Source organism: Schistocerca cancellata, chromosome 5 (genome assembly GCF_023864275.1).
Source record: "Schistocerca cancellata isolate TAMUIC-IGC-003103 chromosome 5, iqSchCanc2.1, whole genome shotgun sequence".
In the NCBI taxonomy this organism is placed as follows: Eukaryota; Metazoa; Arthropoda; class Insecta; order Orthoptera; family Acrididae; genus Schistocerca; species Schistocerca cancellata.
Window position 1 is genome coordinate 524,519,995 of NC_064630.1, and position 18,765 is coordinate 524,538,759.

General features: G+C 37.0%; 1 protein-coding gene across 1 annotated transcript in view; it reads right to left on the reverse strand.

The window, feature by feature from the left end:
- Window positions 1–1,690: 1,690 nt before the first annotated feature.
- The window catches only part of LOC126187489 (copine-8-like), a 160,262-nt gene continuing 143,187 nt past the window's right edge, over window positions 1,691–18,765 (reverse strand). Inside the window, exons 7-8 of the mRNA XM_049928596.1 lie at window positions 9,014–9,192; window positions 1,691–8,174 (exon numbers count right to left, since the gene is read on the reverse strand). Coding sequence (XP_049784553.1) covers window positions 7,839–8,174; window positions 9,014–9,192 — 515 coding nt within the window. The 3' untranslated portion in view covers window positions 1,691–7,838. The remainder of the gene's footprint in view (window positions 8,175–9,013; window positions 9,193–18,765) is intronic.

Below are 18,765 nucleotides of genomic sequence, written 5' to 3' on the forward strand. Positions count from 1 at the left end.
ACCTACACATGTAAGTTGTTTACAAGAAAATATTGACGACTGATGAGAAGCATACACCATAGTGATCTATTGTTGTAATCTCATGTGGGAATGCCCTGGCAGATCCCATTTTGAAAGACTTCCAAAAATAGCTCTTTGTGTGTTTTCTGGTTTATGTTAATGGATAACATGTACTTTTTACAAGAAATATCTAGTTACTACTGGAGTATTATATTCTTCTCATTTTAATATGTTCTTTCATAAATATTAATTTACACTCTGCGTTAAAGTAAGCAATCTAGTATAGAAGCACAGTGAGTGTTGGTACATAGTATTTCTACGTACATCAAAAACTAAAACTGTGAGGGGCAACTTGTGTGACTTGCTGGTGAACAGTTCCAACATTTGATACACCAAAATATGTGTGCATACTTGAAAGCTGAACATCAGTGCACTTTAGTCAATGTAAGTTTGGTGGATAAATATTCACCTGTTTTCCTCTGAAATGCAATTCAGATGGAACAGCAGATTACATGTGCTTTCTGTCCACTTGGGTAAGCCCTATTTTTCAAAATATCAAATTTCTTTGTCATCCCCCTCCAAGTTTTTGTTTCCAGACTATTTATAACTGGCCTAATTCTTACCACAAGTAGAGCAGTATTGTAAAAGTTAGTCAACAACATTTTTTTTTAACTTTACAAAAGTATCTTTGAGAGTTGCATGTAGTGTATGTTATTAAAAATTCTATTTTAAAGACAGACACACACACACACACACCTCTCATTGCGTGCTGTAATTTGTACCCTTTATGTATACTGTAATTCTTAAATCGTGACAGACTTCATTTCTTCACCATTTACGGAGCTAAAACTAATAAAACAACACATTTTGTTGATTTAATACAAAAGCATATATTTGTAGTTTTATTTTGTGCAAAATATTTAACATGATAAACTTTTAGCAAAGTAAACAGACAGGTAACAGGAGAACTCTCCAAAAAGCTAATTCTCTGATTTGCAAGAAACGTGCTTTTCAAAATAAGAATTTAAACTCCGCAGCAGTTTACGTCAACATAATTTCTCTAATATGTACATAAAAGAAACACAACAGTTATGCCATTAATAATAACAACAGCACAATAATAAAAACATCAAACCTGAAACATCAACAGTCATTACATATAGTGTCATAATTTATGACTCATAAAGAGACATGAATCATAAAAGCAAGACTGAATAATACTAAGTAATGTCATTTCATTGTTTTTGTAATATTTTACAGTGCTGTATAATGAACTTTGGTGATTATAAATTCCAGATAAATAGTTAACATTGTTTAACAAATACTCTGCAATAGCTGCCCATCCAAATCTAATTTAGAAATTATATTGTACAAACATAATACAATGAAGCTGTGAATTATGCAAGTCTCTGTATACAGTTATTTTGGGACAACTAAGTCTAATCCATAAATGAAATCAAGAGGGGTGAAGGACATAATCACTGGAAGCCCTGTATTAATTCTGTGTATGTTAAAATTTCACTTCTCGTTTTTTAATACTTAAAGTAAGCATATACATACTTCAAGTAAGCAACTACATCATCATACAAATACTGATCAAGTAACGGTGGTGATAACATAATCACTAATAGAGTGGCGAAGAGGAAACAGAACTCACAACCTATTCTTCCAGTATTAATGGGGGGTGGGGGGTGGGGGGAATTGGGAGAGATATATGAGGCTATAGTCAAAGGTTGGGAAAAGTGGCACAGATTTTCTACCCAGCAAAGTTACAAGAAGTAAATCAATATATTTCACTGCCCATTTCATATTTTGCATTGGTACATTTTGAACAGCGTAGTTAAATGGTGGACAAGATCATATTTGCTAAATTTCATGGGATACTAACCGAACTAATATCGCTCAAACTTCAGCACACTATAATCAGTATATACTGGTGTTAAACAATGAATTATTCAAGCAGGCTTATCATTCCAATATTTTCTGTGCGCACAGAGGAAATTTAAGAGGCATTAGAATTTTCTGATACACTGACACACACACACACACACACACACACACACACACACACACACACATCTTGATCATTCCTTTTTGACTATTATTCTGATTGTGCAAAAAATCATAAACAGTTTTAATATATTCTGCCTACAATGTTTCATATCAGTCAGTGATAAACTAGAAAAACTTTCAGTTGGCAAGAAAGTATACCCTGAATGGTAATACATAAGCAGATGTACATAGATAGTAACATGAAAAATACATTTACACAAAAAATTAAAATAATTTTTATTGGGAAGTAAGCATGATGCAAATTCCCTTAAATTTAAATACAGTCTTTCAGTTTTAGCATAAAAATGCTCAGAGAGAGAGAGAGGGGGGGGGGGGGGGGGAGACGGAGATACCTCTGTTGAAATGTGCACCGCTGGCACGATTTGAACCATTGTACCAATAAAAGCAAACCACATGTGACTTGCAGTGCACAATTCAAGGAAAAGCTTGTGCTGATCTCAGTCACTGACATTTGTGTGATGAGGAATCAACTCACTACATGAAATGCAAAAAAGTCTACAATGCCTATTACCTGATATCTTCATACACGGAAGAAATACAAGTGTATAAATTTGTTATAAACTGTACACTAGTCATTACATGCACGTTGTAAGGGGATATATTTTGTACTATGAAACAGATAACCAACTGTTTACGTCTACATTACAATGAAATGAATGTGCTTTCATGTGTGTAATAATTCTCACAGAAAAAGAAAGTGTATTAAAACACACCTATCCAAGAAATAGGGTAGGTGGGGAATCCATTCCAGTCCTCCTTCCAACAGTGTATTTGAATAACATATTTCATCTTTCAAGAACACTTCAGTTGAAATTTCCCAGATTTCAACAAAAATCGAGGTAGAATTTCAAGACATATGCAGGGATCAGCTATGTTACACATGATTCATGGAATGTGCATTCTCTCCATCATTCTTTGAAAGATACTGCAGACTGGTGAATTTTTTCCACAAGTTTTCATATGGAAGGGGTGTGTCACTTCTCATATTTGTCTTTACTGAATATCACTCAAAATCTCTATCTTACAAAGCTACTTAAGGTTTCTCATTCACAAATTTGTTGACATTATGCTAGGTATCACAGCCTGTTTCACGCTTTCATTGCTATTAACAAGCTAAATGTTAGGCTGGACGCAATCATGAGCAAAATGCCAATACTCATATAAATGGAGACTTATTTAGAATGCAATGGTTCCGAGTCTGCATGGTTAACAGAAGAGTTGCTACAGTTTGGAGAGGATCTGCTAGAACAAAACTTTATGAACCCAGTTTGATATATAAATTCAATGTTACACACAGGCTTACTATTAAAGCTCACATTGCTGCAGAAAGAGAGAGATTCCATTTTGGAAACAGCCCAAAAAGCTGGGACCAAACCATTCTCTACTAGGTTGTCTTCTCAAGGATGAAAATCCTATGAGATGACTAGCAATTTAGAAACTGGAAGTATCCATGAAGCATATTCAGAGAACTCAATTTGCAAAACAAGATAACTGACCTGAAGTGTACACTTTCATTCTCTCATAAAGACAAGCTAAACTAATCAAGAGTTTTCTCTTTCTTGTGTGGGGGTGAAAGGTGTACATGGTGGGAGGAGAAAGTGGGGAGGTATATACGGATTTAGGTTAAGACAGTGTGCATGAGACTGAGGTGAATAGCACACAAAGAACACTGGGTGCTCATTTACTAAGTGTCTAAAAGAGAATTTATCAAAACTGTTTTCTTGTAAACAGCTACAGTATGTCCATATCAAAGATAAGGGACTGATTGGAGAATGAGCAATGAGTAACAAGGTAAATTTCAGGTGTAAATTAGAAAGTGCACATAACCAGCAGCTTTACACAGTACAGTAGTGGTACATTTTGATTGTGGACTTACATAACTCTCTCTGTGACAATAAACAACATTTATAATGCAAGATACCTCGTTTTCACAATGTACGATTAAGTTACTGGCATAGTAAATTCTTAATACTAGAAGACGTTTCATGGAATGGTGTAACACGAGAATTCACAGCTATAATATATTAAAATTCTATTCTATAAATTGATCACAATAAAGAATATATCGACATCTTTTTACATAAATTAGTTGTAAAAATAGAATATTCATGCAACATAGCAGTACAAACTATTTACAAATGTGAGCCATGATAGTTTCAATAACACAAGTTAATTTTAAACATCTGACATGTACAGAGCTACAATGAGAAGACTTAGTAAATTCAGATTCTGATAAGCTTTTAAAACATGTTTATACCATTACAATAAAATAAACGTATATGTAATTCTCTATAGTTTGATAGCCATTGCATTTGCCATCTTTGTGCAGTACAGGAACATCAAGTATATATGTAAGGGTCTCTCAGAATTATCAGAGAATGCTTGGTTTGGTAACAAATGGGAGTACCATGAAACATAGTATTAGATTGAGAATTATCAGAGAATGCTAGGTTTGGTAACAAATGGGAGTACCATGAAACATAGTATTAGATTATTTTGATATTCTTCCCAATCTTATTACATTTGAACTGAAGAAATAGGCTATATATACATACATATATATTCAATTCACTGGCAGTTTGGCACTAACATTTAGCATCTATCTACAATATATGGCACCTAAAGTAACACACACCTTATGTATTGGCTAAGTAAGTCATTTTACAGGAAAATTTTTTTTACAACATTTTTCCCCATTTCAAATAGATAAATTTTTCAAAAAATTCCCTTAAAATTTTAGGAAAGAAGTCAGAAGCTGACCTCTTTTCTTTAATAATAAGCTGTAGCACAGACAGACCACAAGGACTACACTGAGTCTCAAAGAAAGCACATCAATCCACACAGTACATTTATAATTATGGATGAAATTTTGAAAAGTGTGTACTTAAGCCATCAGCTAGAGAAGTTTGCAAGTTAGAAGGCCTATTTGTGATGCATTCTCTGCAAAGAGAGACAGAATACTTTGTCATGGCACAAGTGTGTTCTCTGCTTTGTCCCAAACAACTGGCAACACTAAGAGTATGAACCATGAGGCCACTATTCACGTTTCTGACTTAGTTTTTGGAATATACAAATTTTTAAAGGCTATTAGTACCACTTGTTAACAGAGTACTTATGTGTGTACATTTTGTCAGCCATAAGGAAACCACCACACCTAAGTGGCCTTCCCATATTTACAATGATTTGAAAAATCAATTCCAAATTATCTTTGTGCTTACTGCAGACATGTGAACGGATGATGTTACTGGCTGGTTCAGCATATGGTGGAGTCAATCACTACTGTGCTCACCCAGCATCTGACTCTTAGATGTACACTAATCTAGTAAGGAAATTTCCTCATGTTAGTTAATATGTGACATTAGAAGTGCTTCAAAATGTGTGTTGCTATGTTGTCAGCCACTAGAATACAGTATTTATGGTTTAGGATATCTGTATTACTTTTTATCCTTACTACCTTTCTTTTTTAATTTCTTGGCAGCTTTCAAATTGTGTTGAACCAGAGTTATTATCTCCACTCTCTTGCAATCTTATGAAGATATTACATGGCTATTTGCTATTTAAGATTTTGAGGTGATGGCTCCTATCATTAAAATTACAAGTGGCATGGTGGCATATTTGCCACAAACCACCTGGACCACGGAATTACTTAAACACCACTATGAGCCATCATAACAAGCACAAACTAATTTTAATGTTCAAATCCTTGCTACTATAACATTTATATATGGATGAGAGCAATAGCCTCATTTTACACATGATTTCTGAGATTCTCTTGGCACATATGGTGGATTACGCATTTTTGTGTATCCAGATGGGCTGATGATTCTATTTCTGCTTATGTCTTGATGACTAGATAAGTCATCGATATATTGTGAAAAAACTGGATTTGTCAATTTGTTTACAAACTTGAAAACACATCTTTCAAGGTTTCTTTTACTCATACCCTTTTAGCCTAGCACCCAATAATAATCATATTTGTTACTCTAATAAATTGTGTTTGCTGGCCAAGATAGTGTCTAATACACCCAACTCCCACAAAAGGAAGAAGAATTAAATGTGTTTTGTTGTTTTAGTGAGGAGAGCTTTCCGACACAATGAGTTTCTGGCAAGCAGATATGAAAAATACCTTACCAGTTACTCTTGTCAAGTATGGACAGGAAGCAGAGTCAAATAGCATTTATAATAGAGACCGCAGAAACAGATACCTGACAGTTGGTTTTCAGCTGTAAAGATCAAATAACTGCAATAGTCTTCTACAGAGTTGTGACGAGGCAGAAGCATTGTCATGAACAGTTGACACAGGCACAAAAGTAGCCTTGCGAAGCCCACTGCAACTGTCAGAGATTTTCATTCGCCAAGATTGCTATACTCTTAGTTGATGCCGATGAATAGATGGTAGCAGTATTTTCTTAACTAATATAAGGAATTTTTCAAATGTGTAGTAATAGATGTTTATAAAAATATAAATGCAATCTTTTGTCAAAACTTTTTGCGCATTTAGTGGTCATTTCCTAAATTCAAATATTACCCAGAAAATGTAAACATTTTATAACTGTACTATGAAATGTAGTAAGTAAGAATTTGTTACAGACTTTTCCTTTGGCTTGAAACATTCAAAAAGAATCGCTTGTGAGATTACTTAAAATCTTTGTTAGTGGCAGTTTTCAACTGGATGAAAATGTGTTCAATTTGTATAACCTGATTCAAGAAATCACACCCCTCATTGAAAGAACAAGTACTGTCTTTCCTTTAGCTAACACAGTATATCAACTGCAATAATGAGCAAAACTTCCTTTAATGCACATTCCTTGATTACATTAAGTACCTCACTAATTTCAGTGTAAGAGGAATTTCAGTAAAAAATGAGACACTAGGGAATTAAAATTTTCAAAAATAAATAAAACAAGTAAAAAATGTGGCAGTGTAATTGACTGACCAGCTTTGTGATCACAGATCTGTGACCATATGAGTCCTGCTGAACAGGTCTTACACATACAGATGAAAAAAGCACTCTTTGAAAGTATAGAATGCTACTCGCCACACAGAGGCAGCATTGACTCTCAGACAGGCACAATGAATAAGGCAACTACAATATTTGATCTGTTGGACAAAGTCCATCTTCTGAAATAGAAAACACACACACACACACACACACACACACACACACACACACACACACATTCACATTCACAAAAGCACAACCCACACTTGCATGGCCACAGTCTCCAAAGTTTTTGCCCAAGAGCTCAGACATTTTAGCAGTCATTTTAATTGTGCCTGTCTGAGAGTCAATGTCTCACTTTGTGGTGAGAGCAATCTATCTTTACCATATTAATGGAACTCTATCCTGTACTTTCCAGTATTTAAAAAGCATTTGTTTCTTTAGGTTTTAGTGAATCCTAAGTAATTCACGTATACCTCACACTAAATGAAATTTCGTTACTTATAAAAATATCCAATAAATATATTTTTGAGATATACAAAACCACCACTGTAATCAAATTTCTTAACTTCACTAACTGGCAAACATATCATACACGTCTTTACTGAACACATTATTTTGATCTATTTAGTCGAAACCAACCCCAATACCATGGGTACAATGTTTGTGGGACTGAAGTGTGCAGTTGCAATTTTTTAGTACAAATATTTTGACATGCTTTTGTAATACTGAAACAAACAAAAGCACATTGGAATAAAAGTGTAGTAATTTTATCATTCCAGTTTTGTAAATACAAACACACACAAACATGAAATGCAAATGTTTATGATATTGCTGTAAGAGCTGGATCAGGTGGCAGCATAACTACATTTTCTTGAGGTGGTTTTGGAATAATATTGTTAGCCTTCATATAACCAATAAACTGCTGCGGGATTTCTGCAAGCACTTCTCTTGCTAACCTGAGCCTAGCAGTTTGGGGATCACCCATATGCACAAACTTGTTGAATGGAACAAACTGTACTATGTCACGAACAGCACGTCGGCCACCAGCAGACAGTGCAACAGTATCAGCATCCAGGGTCTCCATGGCACTAAAGTCAGCATTTCCAATGCCAACTATTATTATAGACAATGGAAGACAGGATGCATCCACAATGGCCTGCAAACAATATGTAAGTTACACTGAGTAGCTGCAAAGAACAGTAAACAGTAATGAACACACAATGAAGGTAATCTCCTAAAAATTCTTACTCTGATTAATAAAATTTTCTGGGTCTGTCACCCCCCCCCCCTTTTCTATCCTAGGATATGCTTAATATTTTTATGCCCATAATATGTTGATGACCTATTTACTATTAGTGACACATCATACAGACAGAAATTTCAAAAAATCAAAATGTAGAAAAAGAATAATTTACAAAACATTCGGAAAGATATAACTGCCATTTGACTTAACTACAGGTTTTATTTCACAATCTAGAATTTGACCCTAGGTCTTTATCAAGTGTTACAACTGCAGCAGACTAAAGCACAATAAAAGCACTACTATCAGACAAAGTACCACAAAAATAGCAGGACAAACAGTTGAATCAATGTATGGGCTGCATGATTTGTTCACTTATGCATTATAAATGATTTAGACTTGAGTAAAACCTAAGTCATTGTCAAAACATGTATCTTGTGTTATATAAACCAATCATGGTGAAATAAATATAAGAACATTTGTGTAATGTGCTAATTTACTAGCAATGAGCATCTCTGTTGATATGGTTGTGGAAACTGTTGGCCCTGCTTTTTCTCTGGTACTTTGTCTATACTTGTACTTATATTGTGCTTTAATCTGTTGCAGTTTTAACACTTGATAATGGCTTGAGGCCGAAAACTAGATTGTGAAATAAAACCTGTTGTGCAGTCAAATGGTGGTTGTATCTTTCAGAAGGTTTTATATGACTGTGGCTCCATAATACAAAAGTAAAATCATAACACTTTCAATATTACCTGAGTGGTCTGTGGCATGTCAGTAATGACACCATCAGTAAGAATCAGGAGAATAAAATAGCTGGAGCCATCTCTGTAGGCATTTGCAAACCTGGCAACATGATTTATAACTGGAGCAAAATTTGTTGGACCAGATAACTGGATCTGTCTTATACAATCTCTGTATGCAGCAAGAACTCCTACAAGAAAAAAGGAGAGGATAATGTTTGTACCAGACAATAATGTATATTATATAAATGGGTACTGCCTGCAACACTGATTTGAGCCTAAAACAATTGTTATCCAATGTAGTACACATCCATATTCAAATAATACAAAATATTTGCTAATCATAGGTACCTGTACAACATTTCTGCTTTATGCGAGTTGCCAAACTGCTGTCACAGACCATATGAAGTGCGTAATAATGATATTGCAATATGCACTCAATATTAAATTGCAACTCTCACTGAACCAAATAACGTACTGATTGGTGGACAGGAAAGGGGGGGGGGGGGGGGAGAGGAGTGGGGGCGTTGCTTCAATGAAACACTATCTCCATCTAAAAGCCAAGCAAATTTTTTCCAACTTTATAACATGGCTGTCTATCGTTCAGAATCTCTCACGTTTGGTAAATAGCAAGCTTTCGCCAACAAGTAATATATTTCATCCTAGACCAGGGCTTAACAACTAGCAAGTTTTGAGCGCGAGTACTCGCGTCTGCTCAGGCACGTGCTCGCGAGCAGGTGTAAGGTCCCGGAGTAGGGAGGGAGGGGAAATGCGCGCGCACGTTTGAATAGGGCCGCAACGTGCCTATTGAATTCGCGCCGACTGTGTAACATTTAAAATACTACGATCAGTTCTAACAATCACTTCGCTGGTTAAGAATAATGTCAAGTCGCCGTTGTGTAACCCCAACCATGCTTTCGCAGTTCAACCCCCATTGGGAGGAATTGTATCTGTTAACAGAAAAAGTTAGTGTTGCAAAATGTTTAGTATGTCACTAAACACTGAATTCTTTTAGGAAATTTAATTTGCAGCGACATTATATGTCGTACCACGCGAAAGACTACAGAAGTGAAAAATGTGATGGACCAGATCATGCACAGGAAGTTATTAAACTTAAAAGGAAGCTATTCGAAGAAGATCTGGACGACGAAGAAAAATCAACTGAGGCAGCTCTCAGAGTGAGTTACAAAATTGCTTTCCTTTTAGCAAAATCCCTGCGGCCCTTTACTGATGGCGATTTAATAAAAGAATGTTTGGTAGTTGCAGCAGAACATTTGTGTCCATCTCAAGTTGAACAGTTTCGGATTGTGCCATTATCTAAGATGATCATTATGCATCGCATACAGGACATGGCAGACGACTTCCAGAGCCAGCTTGCAAATATCTGTAAAGATTTTATGGCGTATTGTCTAGCTCTGGACGAAAGTGTTGATGTCACTGGAACAGCGCAGCTTGCCATATTTATTAGAGGTGTTAATAGAGATCTTCAGGTGAGGGAGGAGCTCCTCGATGTAGTAGACATGAAGAACACTACAACCGGAGGTGATATTTTATGTAGTATTGAAGAAAGTGTTGAAAATATAGGATTGTCATGGAATTCTTTAGTTTCAGTGTCTACAGACGGTGCACCAGCGATGACAGGGAAAAAAAATCAGGTTTCGTCGTGCTGTTGAAGGAGAAAATGCAAAAACTGACCGTGCCGAATGAAATAAGGGGCGTTCACTGTGTGATCCACCAGGAAAACTTATGGGCAAAGAGTATCACTTAAAAAAATGTGATGATTGTTGTTCGTACAACCAATTATATAAGGAAGCATGGGCTACAACACAGGTAATTTAAAAGCTTTCTTGAGGATGTAGAAAGCCAGTATGGTAGCCTGCCTTATTACAGCGAGGTCCGCTGGCTTAGTCGTGGCGAATTATTAAATCGATTTTTTTGCTTATTAGATGAGATAAATATGTTCATGGAAATAAATAACATGTGTGTTCCTGAATTGAAAGAGCCTTCATGGAAATGTGATCTCGCGTTCTTAGCAGATTTAACTAGCCATCTGAATGCTTTGAACACTTCACTACAAGGTAATGATCTGCTAATTACTCATTTCATAGATCGAATACGAGCTTTTAAAATGAAATTGACACTTTGGGTGAGTCAGCTGGAAACAGGAAATCTAGCTCATTTTCCCAAATTATCATGATGTTCACAGAGTGTGAACATTATTCACATAGTTTAGTTGCCCTTAAGGAAGAATTTGATCAACGCTTTCAAGATCTGACAGCGCTAGAGAGTGATTTTGATCTGTTCTCCTCTCCATATTCAGCGAATATTGAAGAGATTCGTCCTGAGCTGCAACTAGAAATTATTGACCTGCAGTGTGACAGAGAATACAGAGACAAATTTCAGAACAAGAAAAACATTTTGGATTCTACAGACACTTCCCTCAGGATAGATTTCCTTGTTTGCACAAACTGGCGGCTACAATAATATCAATGTTCGGTTCCACGTATGTTTGTGAACAACTGTTCTCTGCAATGAAATGTAACACGATGCGCCTGAGAAACGCATTGTCTGATCGAAATTTAAACTGCCCGCTGCGCCTACAATGCACAAGAACAATTACTCCGAACATAGACGCAATTGTAAAGGGCAAAAAGTAGAAGATAACCGAGAATACCACACTTCAGTGACACCTTTTATGTGTAACAGTTCACAAATTAATATGAATGTAGAGGCATACACTACTAATAAAATTATGTGGTACGTGTACATTCTCCTTTATTTGTTTCATTTGTCGCAGTAATAATTCGTGAGTGATATCCCTGCAGGTGTCCGCAGATTTACATTGACTGGCGGCAGCTTTTATGTGCCCCACGTGACTCTCCCGACTCTCCGCTCTGGTCCGTTAGTGGGGGTAGCGTGCTCGCGCTGCTCCGTGCTTGCGCCTTGTTCCGTGAGCACGTATATTGTGAAGCCCTGTCCTAGACATACTATTAACTCTACGAGTACCATGCCCATAATATTATGTTGTATTCCTGGTTGGAAGGCCCATAATAAGAGTAATATTGCATTCATTAGGAAGAAGAAAATGGTAACAGACAAGGTTTGTAAAATTTTATTACTTAACCAATGGTGACACAGTAACAAGCATGGTATCAGATTGACGAGCTTGGCCAGGCACAAATGCTGATGTACCCACTTTTGTTGGCATCATCATCATCACCACCACCACCACCACCACCACCACCACCACCACCACCACCACCACCACATTTTGTTGATAAACATTTTATCTAAATTTGATTTTAAACTTCTTTAATTAATGAAAGAAGATAGCTTCACATCATAGTTATGTGGCAAGTCACACAAAGAAAGTACCATTTTATGATACATGCTTTACTCGGTTATTTTCAACCAATTAATGTGAACATAATTCAAATAACCGAAATTTAAATCACACTGAACTTACAAGAAAATTGACTCCAACGGCAGAAAAGGGATGCAAGTTCATGTAAAAATGATTGGCCATCTTGTTTCTTGGAAGCAAATTTTAGACAGTATCAAAATTTAGTATGATTTATGCGATCATGTTAATTACATTTTTATTAACTGTGGGTGAGCTTCCTGGGACATCTCAAATTAATCACCACAAAAACTTGCATCCTGCTGTGTGCATTAACAATATAGAGATTATAATTTTGTACTAGGGCAAATCCTGAGCCTAATAAAAGGTACATCTACATCTACATGTGTATAACCCGCAAGGCACTTTATGGTGTGTAGTGGAGTGTACTGTACTACCATTAGTCATTTCCCTGTCTTGTTCCACTTGCAAATGGAGCAAGGGAAAAATAACTGTTTATACACCTCCATATGAACCTTAATTTCTTGTATCTTAACTTTGTGGTCCATATGCAAAATGTATGTTGGCAGCAGGAGAAACGTTCTGCATTTAGCTTCTAAATTTTCTCATTAGCGTTCCTCGAAAAGAATGTTGCTTTTCCTCCGGGGACTCCCATTTGAGTTCTCAAGGCATCTCTGTAACACTGCATGTTGTTCAAACTTACTGGTAACAAATCTAGCATCCTGCCTCTGAATTGCTTCAATATCTTCCTTTAATCCCACCTTGTATGGATTCCAAACACTTTTAGGAATACTCAAGAATAGGCTGTGGGGTAGTGCCCTATATGTGGTCTCCTTTACAGACAAACTATACTTTCCCAAAATTCTTGCAACAAACTGATGTTGACCTTTCAGCTGAACGACCACAGAATGCTGCCCACTTCGTCTGCCAGATTATTTGTGCATATACCAGTCCTATCACATTTCCCTGGAGTACTCCTGATGATAACCATGTATCTGATGAACACTCGCTGTCGAGAATAACATACTGGGTTATAGTGCTTGAGAAGTCTTTGAGCCACTCCCATATCTGGGAACCTTTCTATATGCTCATACCTTTGTTAACAGCCTGCAGTGAGGCACTGTGTCAAATGCTTTCCGGATATCTAGAAATATGGAATCTGCCTGTTGCCCATCATCTATAGTTCGCAGTATATCACGTGAGAAAAAGGCAAGCTGAGTGTCCTGCGGTGTTACTTTCTAAAACCGTGCTGATCCAGGGACATGAGGATCTCAGTCTCAAGAAAATTTATTAGATTTGATGTGAGAATACGTTAAAGGATTCTGCAGCAAACTGATGTTACGAATATTTTGGTCTTTAATTTTGTGGGTCAGTTCTTTTACCCTTCTTATGTACAGGATCACTTGTGCTATTTTCCAGTCGCTACGAAAATATGCTGGGCAAGATTCTCGATAAATGCAAGCTAAGTCAAGGGCCAATGTGGTGCAGTACTCTTTGTAAAACTGAACTGGGATTCCATCCAGACTTGGTAACTTATTTGTTTTAAACTCCTTCAGTTGTTTTTCTACACCAGGGATGCTTATTATTATGTCATACATTCGGGAGTCAGTCTGATGGTCAAACAGCTATATGTTCATTTGGTTCTCGTGCATGAATGATTTCTTAAAGACGAAATTTAAAACTTTGGCTTTCGTTCTGTTATCTTCAACTGCCACACCAGACTGCTCAACAAGACCTGCTCAGTGATTTCACATAGGATCAGAACTTTCTCTGGTTCTCAGCCTGCTATAGATAGTCCAATCTGGGGGTTTAATAAGGGACACAGTGACACTGGTCCGGGGGGGGGGGGGGGGGGGGGGGGTGGTTCAGTCTTAGACTGCAGTAGAAACAAGACCTGCATTGCTTTGCACTTACAGTAAGTAGTGTGTGCCCGTCATCAGAACAGGTAGTAGTAGTAGTAGTAGTAGTAATAATATTAATAACATGCTAAGTAATACAAATTATGAATACAATATTACTGGAACATACCAACACAAAATCACACATTTGCTATACATGGATGACCTAAAACTACTGGCAGCAACAAAACAACAACTCAACCAATTACTAAGGATAACAGAAGTATTCAGCAATGATATAAATATGGCTTTTGGAACAGACAAATGTAAGAAAAATAGCATAGTTAAGGGAAAACACACTAAACAAGAAGATTACATATTGGATAACCACAGCAACTCCATAGAAGCGATGGAAAAAACAGATGCCTATAAATATCTAGGATACAGACAAAAAATAGGAATAGATAATACAAATATTAAAGAAGAACTAAAAGAAAAATATAGACAAAGACTAACAAAAATACTGAAAACAGAATTGACAGCAAGAAACAAGACAAAAGCTATAAATACCTATGCTATACCAATATTGACCTACTCATTTGGAGTAGTGAAATGGAGTAACACAGACCTAGAAGCACTCAATACACTTACACGATCACAATGCCACAAATATAGAATACATCACATACATTCAGCAACAGAAAGATTCACATTAAGCAGAAAGGAAGGAGGAAGAGGATTTATCGACAAAAAAACCTACATTATGAACAGGTAGACAATTTAAGAAAATTCTTTCTAGAATGAGCAGAAATTAGCAAAATACACAAAGCAATCACTCATATGAATACATCGGCTACACCATTGCAATTTCATAACCACTTCTACAACCCTTTAGATCACATAACATCAACAGATAAGAAGAAAGTAAATTGGAAAAAGAAAACACTACATGGCAAGCACCTGTGTCATCTAACACAGCCACACATCGATCGAGACGCATCCAACACATGGCTAAGAAAAGTCAATATATACAGTGAGACGGAAGGATTTATGATCACAATACAGGATCAAACAATAAACACCAGATATTACAGCAAGCATATTATTAAAGATCCCAATACCACAACAGATAAATCCAGACTTTGCAAACAACACATAGAAACAGTAGATCACATCACAAGCGGATGTACAATACTAGCAAATACAGAATACCCGAGAAGACATGACAATGTAGCGAAAATAATACATCAACAACTTGCCATACAACATAAACTAATAAAACAACACGTTCCCACATACAAGTATGCACCACAAAATGTACTGGAGAATGATGAATACACATTATACTGGAACAGAACCATTATAACAGATAAAACAACACCACATAACAAACCTGACATCATACTCACCAATAAAAAGAAGAAATTAACACAACTAATCGAAATATACATACCCAATACAACAAATATACAGAAGAAAACAGGAGAAAAAATTGAAAACTGGCTGAGGAAGTCAAGGACATGTGACATCAGGATAAAGTTGACATTATACCAATTATACTATCAACTACAGGAGTCATACCACACAATATCCACCAGTACATCAACGCAATACAGCTACATCCAAACATATATATATATACAACTACAGAAATCTGTAATTATTGATACATGTTCAATTACCCGAAAGTTCCTAAATGCAATGTAACTTATACCGTACAGTTAAAAGGAAGTCACGCTTTATCAAGGTCCGTGTCACTTCCCATTTTTAACCAGACATAACGTCTGAGAAAAGAAAGAAGCAATAATAATAATGTGCCTACAAAAAACATCTAAAGTGGCCTGCCATGAGCCATACTCAAAAACACAAACAGGCAAGAAAAGGTCCAATACTCAAATGAAAACTGGTCAAAACTCACCAAATCTTGTGACTGTAATGTGGGTGGTGGGCTCGAATGTTGTACTGGACAGACGACGTCCGCTATTCTGACACCAAATGTAGTGGGAACTTCTGCCACCAAATGTATCAAAATTACAGTTGGGACATTAAGTGCTTTCTAGGTTGATGAACGGTTGGGACTTAATTATTTGTGTTAGCCACAGTTGGGATTGTATTTTTTTTTATGGTACAACAGAAAGTCGGGACTTATTTATCCTCCGTCTACACAACAATGATTTACTAAGAGATTCAGGGCTCAAAACTTAGAAATTTACAGTGGTCTACAGACTTTAATATTTTGTTTTAAGCACACATTGTGCAGAACTTTTATGTTAATGCGTAGTTCATATTCACAGTAGGTACCAGTGAACAGCATTTTCACAAACTTTTGGTTGTCTTATTACTTTTACTAAAACCCTTTGTCTCCACTACAGTATTTTATAGTAGCTTACCACTACACTATCCGAGCATTTATTTATTGTGCACTTTCAGAAAATTGGTTGCAGATATTTTATTTATCCTACCCCCATGAATCATGCACCTTGCCGTTGGTGGGGAGGCATGTGTGCCTCAGCGATACAGATGGCTGTACCACAGGTGCAGCCACAACGGAGGGGTATCTGTTGAGAGGCCAGATAAACGTATGGTTCCTGAAGAGGGGCAGCAGCCTTTTCAGTAGTGCAGGGGCAACAGTCTGGATGATTAATGGATCTGGCCTTGTAACACTAATCTAAACGGCCTTGCTGTGCTGGTACTGCGAACGGCTGAAAGCAAGGGGAAACTACGGCCGTAATTTTTCCCGAGGGCATGCAGCTTTACTGTATGGTTAAATGATGATGGCGTCCTCTCGGGTAAAACATTCCGGAGGTAAAATAGTCCCCCATTCGGATCTCCGGGCGGGGACTACTCATGAGGATGTCGTTATCGGGACAAAGAAAACTGGCGTTCTACGGATCGGAGCGTGGAATGTCAGATCCCTTAATCGGGCAGGTAGGTTAGAAAATTTAAAAAGGGAAATGGATAGGTTAAATTTAGATATAGTGGGAATTAGTGAAGTTCGGTGGCAGGAGGAACAAGACTTCTGGTCAGGTGACTACAGAGTTATAAACACAAAATCAAACAGGGGTAATGCAGGAGTAGGTTTAATAATGAATAGGAAAATAGGAATGCAGGTAAGCTACTACAAACAGCATAGTGAATGCATTATTGCGGCCAAGATAGATACTAAGCCCACACCTACTACAGTAGTACAAGTTTATATGCCAACTAGCTCTGCAGACGACGAAGAAATTGAAGAAATGTATGATGAAATAAGAGAAATTATTCAGATAGTGAAGGGAGATGAAAATTTAATAGTCATGGGTGACTGGAATTCGGTAGTAGGAAAAGGGAGAGAAGGAAACATAGTAGGTGAATATGGATTGGCGCTAAGAAATGAAAGAGGAAGCCGCCTGGTAGAATTTTGCACAGAGCACAACTTAATCATAGCTAACACTTGGTTCAAGAATCATAAAAGAAGGCTGTATACATGGAAGAAGCCTGCAGATACTGACAGGTTTCAGATAGATTATCTAATGGTAAGACAGAGATTTAGGAACCAGGTTTTAAATTGTAAGACATTTCCAGGGGCAGATGTGGACTCCGACCACAATCTATTGGTTATGAACTGTAGATTAAAATTGCAGAAATTGCAAAAAGGTGGGAATTTAGGGAGATGGGACCTGGATAAACTGACTAAACCAGAGGTTGTACAGAGTTTCAGGGAGAGCATAAGGGAAAAATTGACAGCAGTGGGGGAAAGAAATACAGTAAATGAAGAATGGATAGCTCTGAGGGATGAAGTAGTGAAGGCAGCAGAGGATCAAGTAGGTAAAAAGATGAGGGCTAGTAGAAATCCTTAAGTAACAGAAGAAATATTGGATTTAATCGATGAAAGGAGAAAATATAAAAATGCAGTAAATGAAGCAGGCAAAAGGGAATACAAACGTCCCAAAAATGATATCGACAGGAAGTGCGAAATGGACAAATGTAAGGATGTAGAGGCTTATCTGACTAGGGGTAAGATAGATACTGCCTACAGGAAAATTAAAGAGACCTTTGGAGAAAAGAGAGCCACTTGTATGAATATCAAGAGCTCAGATGGAAACCCAGTTCTAAGCAAAGAAGGGAAAGCAGAAAGGTGGAAGGAGTATATAGAGGGTCTATACAAGGGCGATGTACTTGAAGACAATATTATGGAAATGGAAGAGGATGTAGATGAAGATGAAATGGGAGATACGATACTGCGTGAAGAGTTTGACAGAGCACTGAAAGATCAGAGTCGAAACAAGGCCCGGGAGTAGACAACATTCCATTAGAACCACTGATGGCCTTGGGAGAGCCAGTCCTGACAAAACTCTACCATCTGGTGAGCAAGATGTATGAGACAGGCGAAATACCCTCAGACTTCTAGACAAGAATATAATAATTCCAATCCCAAAAAAAGCAGGTGTGACAGATGTGAAAATTACCAAACTATCAGTTTAATAAGTCACAGCTGCAAAATACTAACGCGAATTCTTTACAGACAAATGGAAAAACTGGTAGAAGCCGACCTCGGCGAAGATCAGTTTGGATTCCGCAGAAAT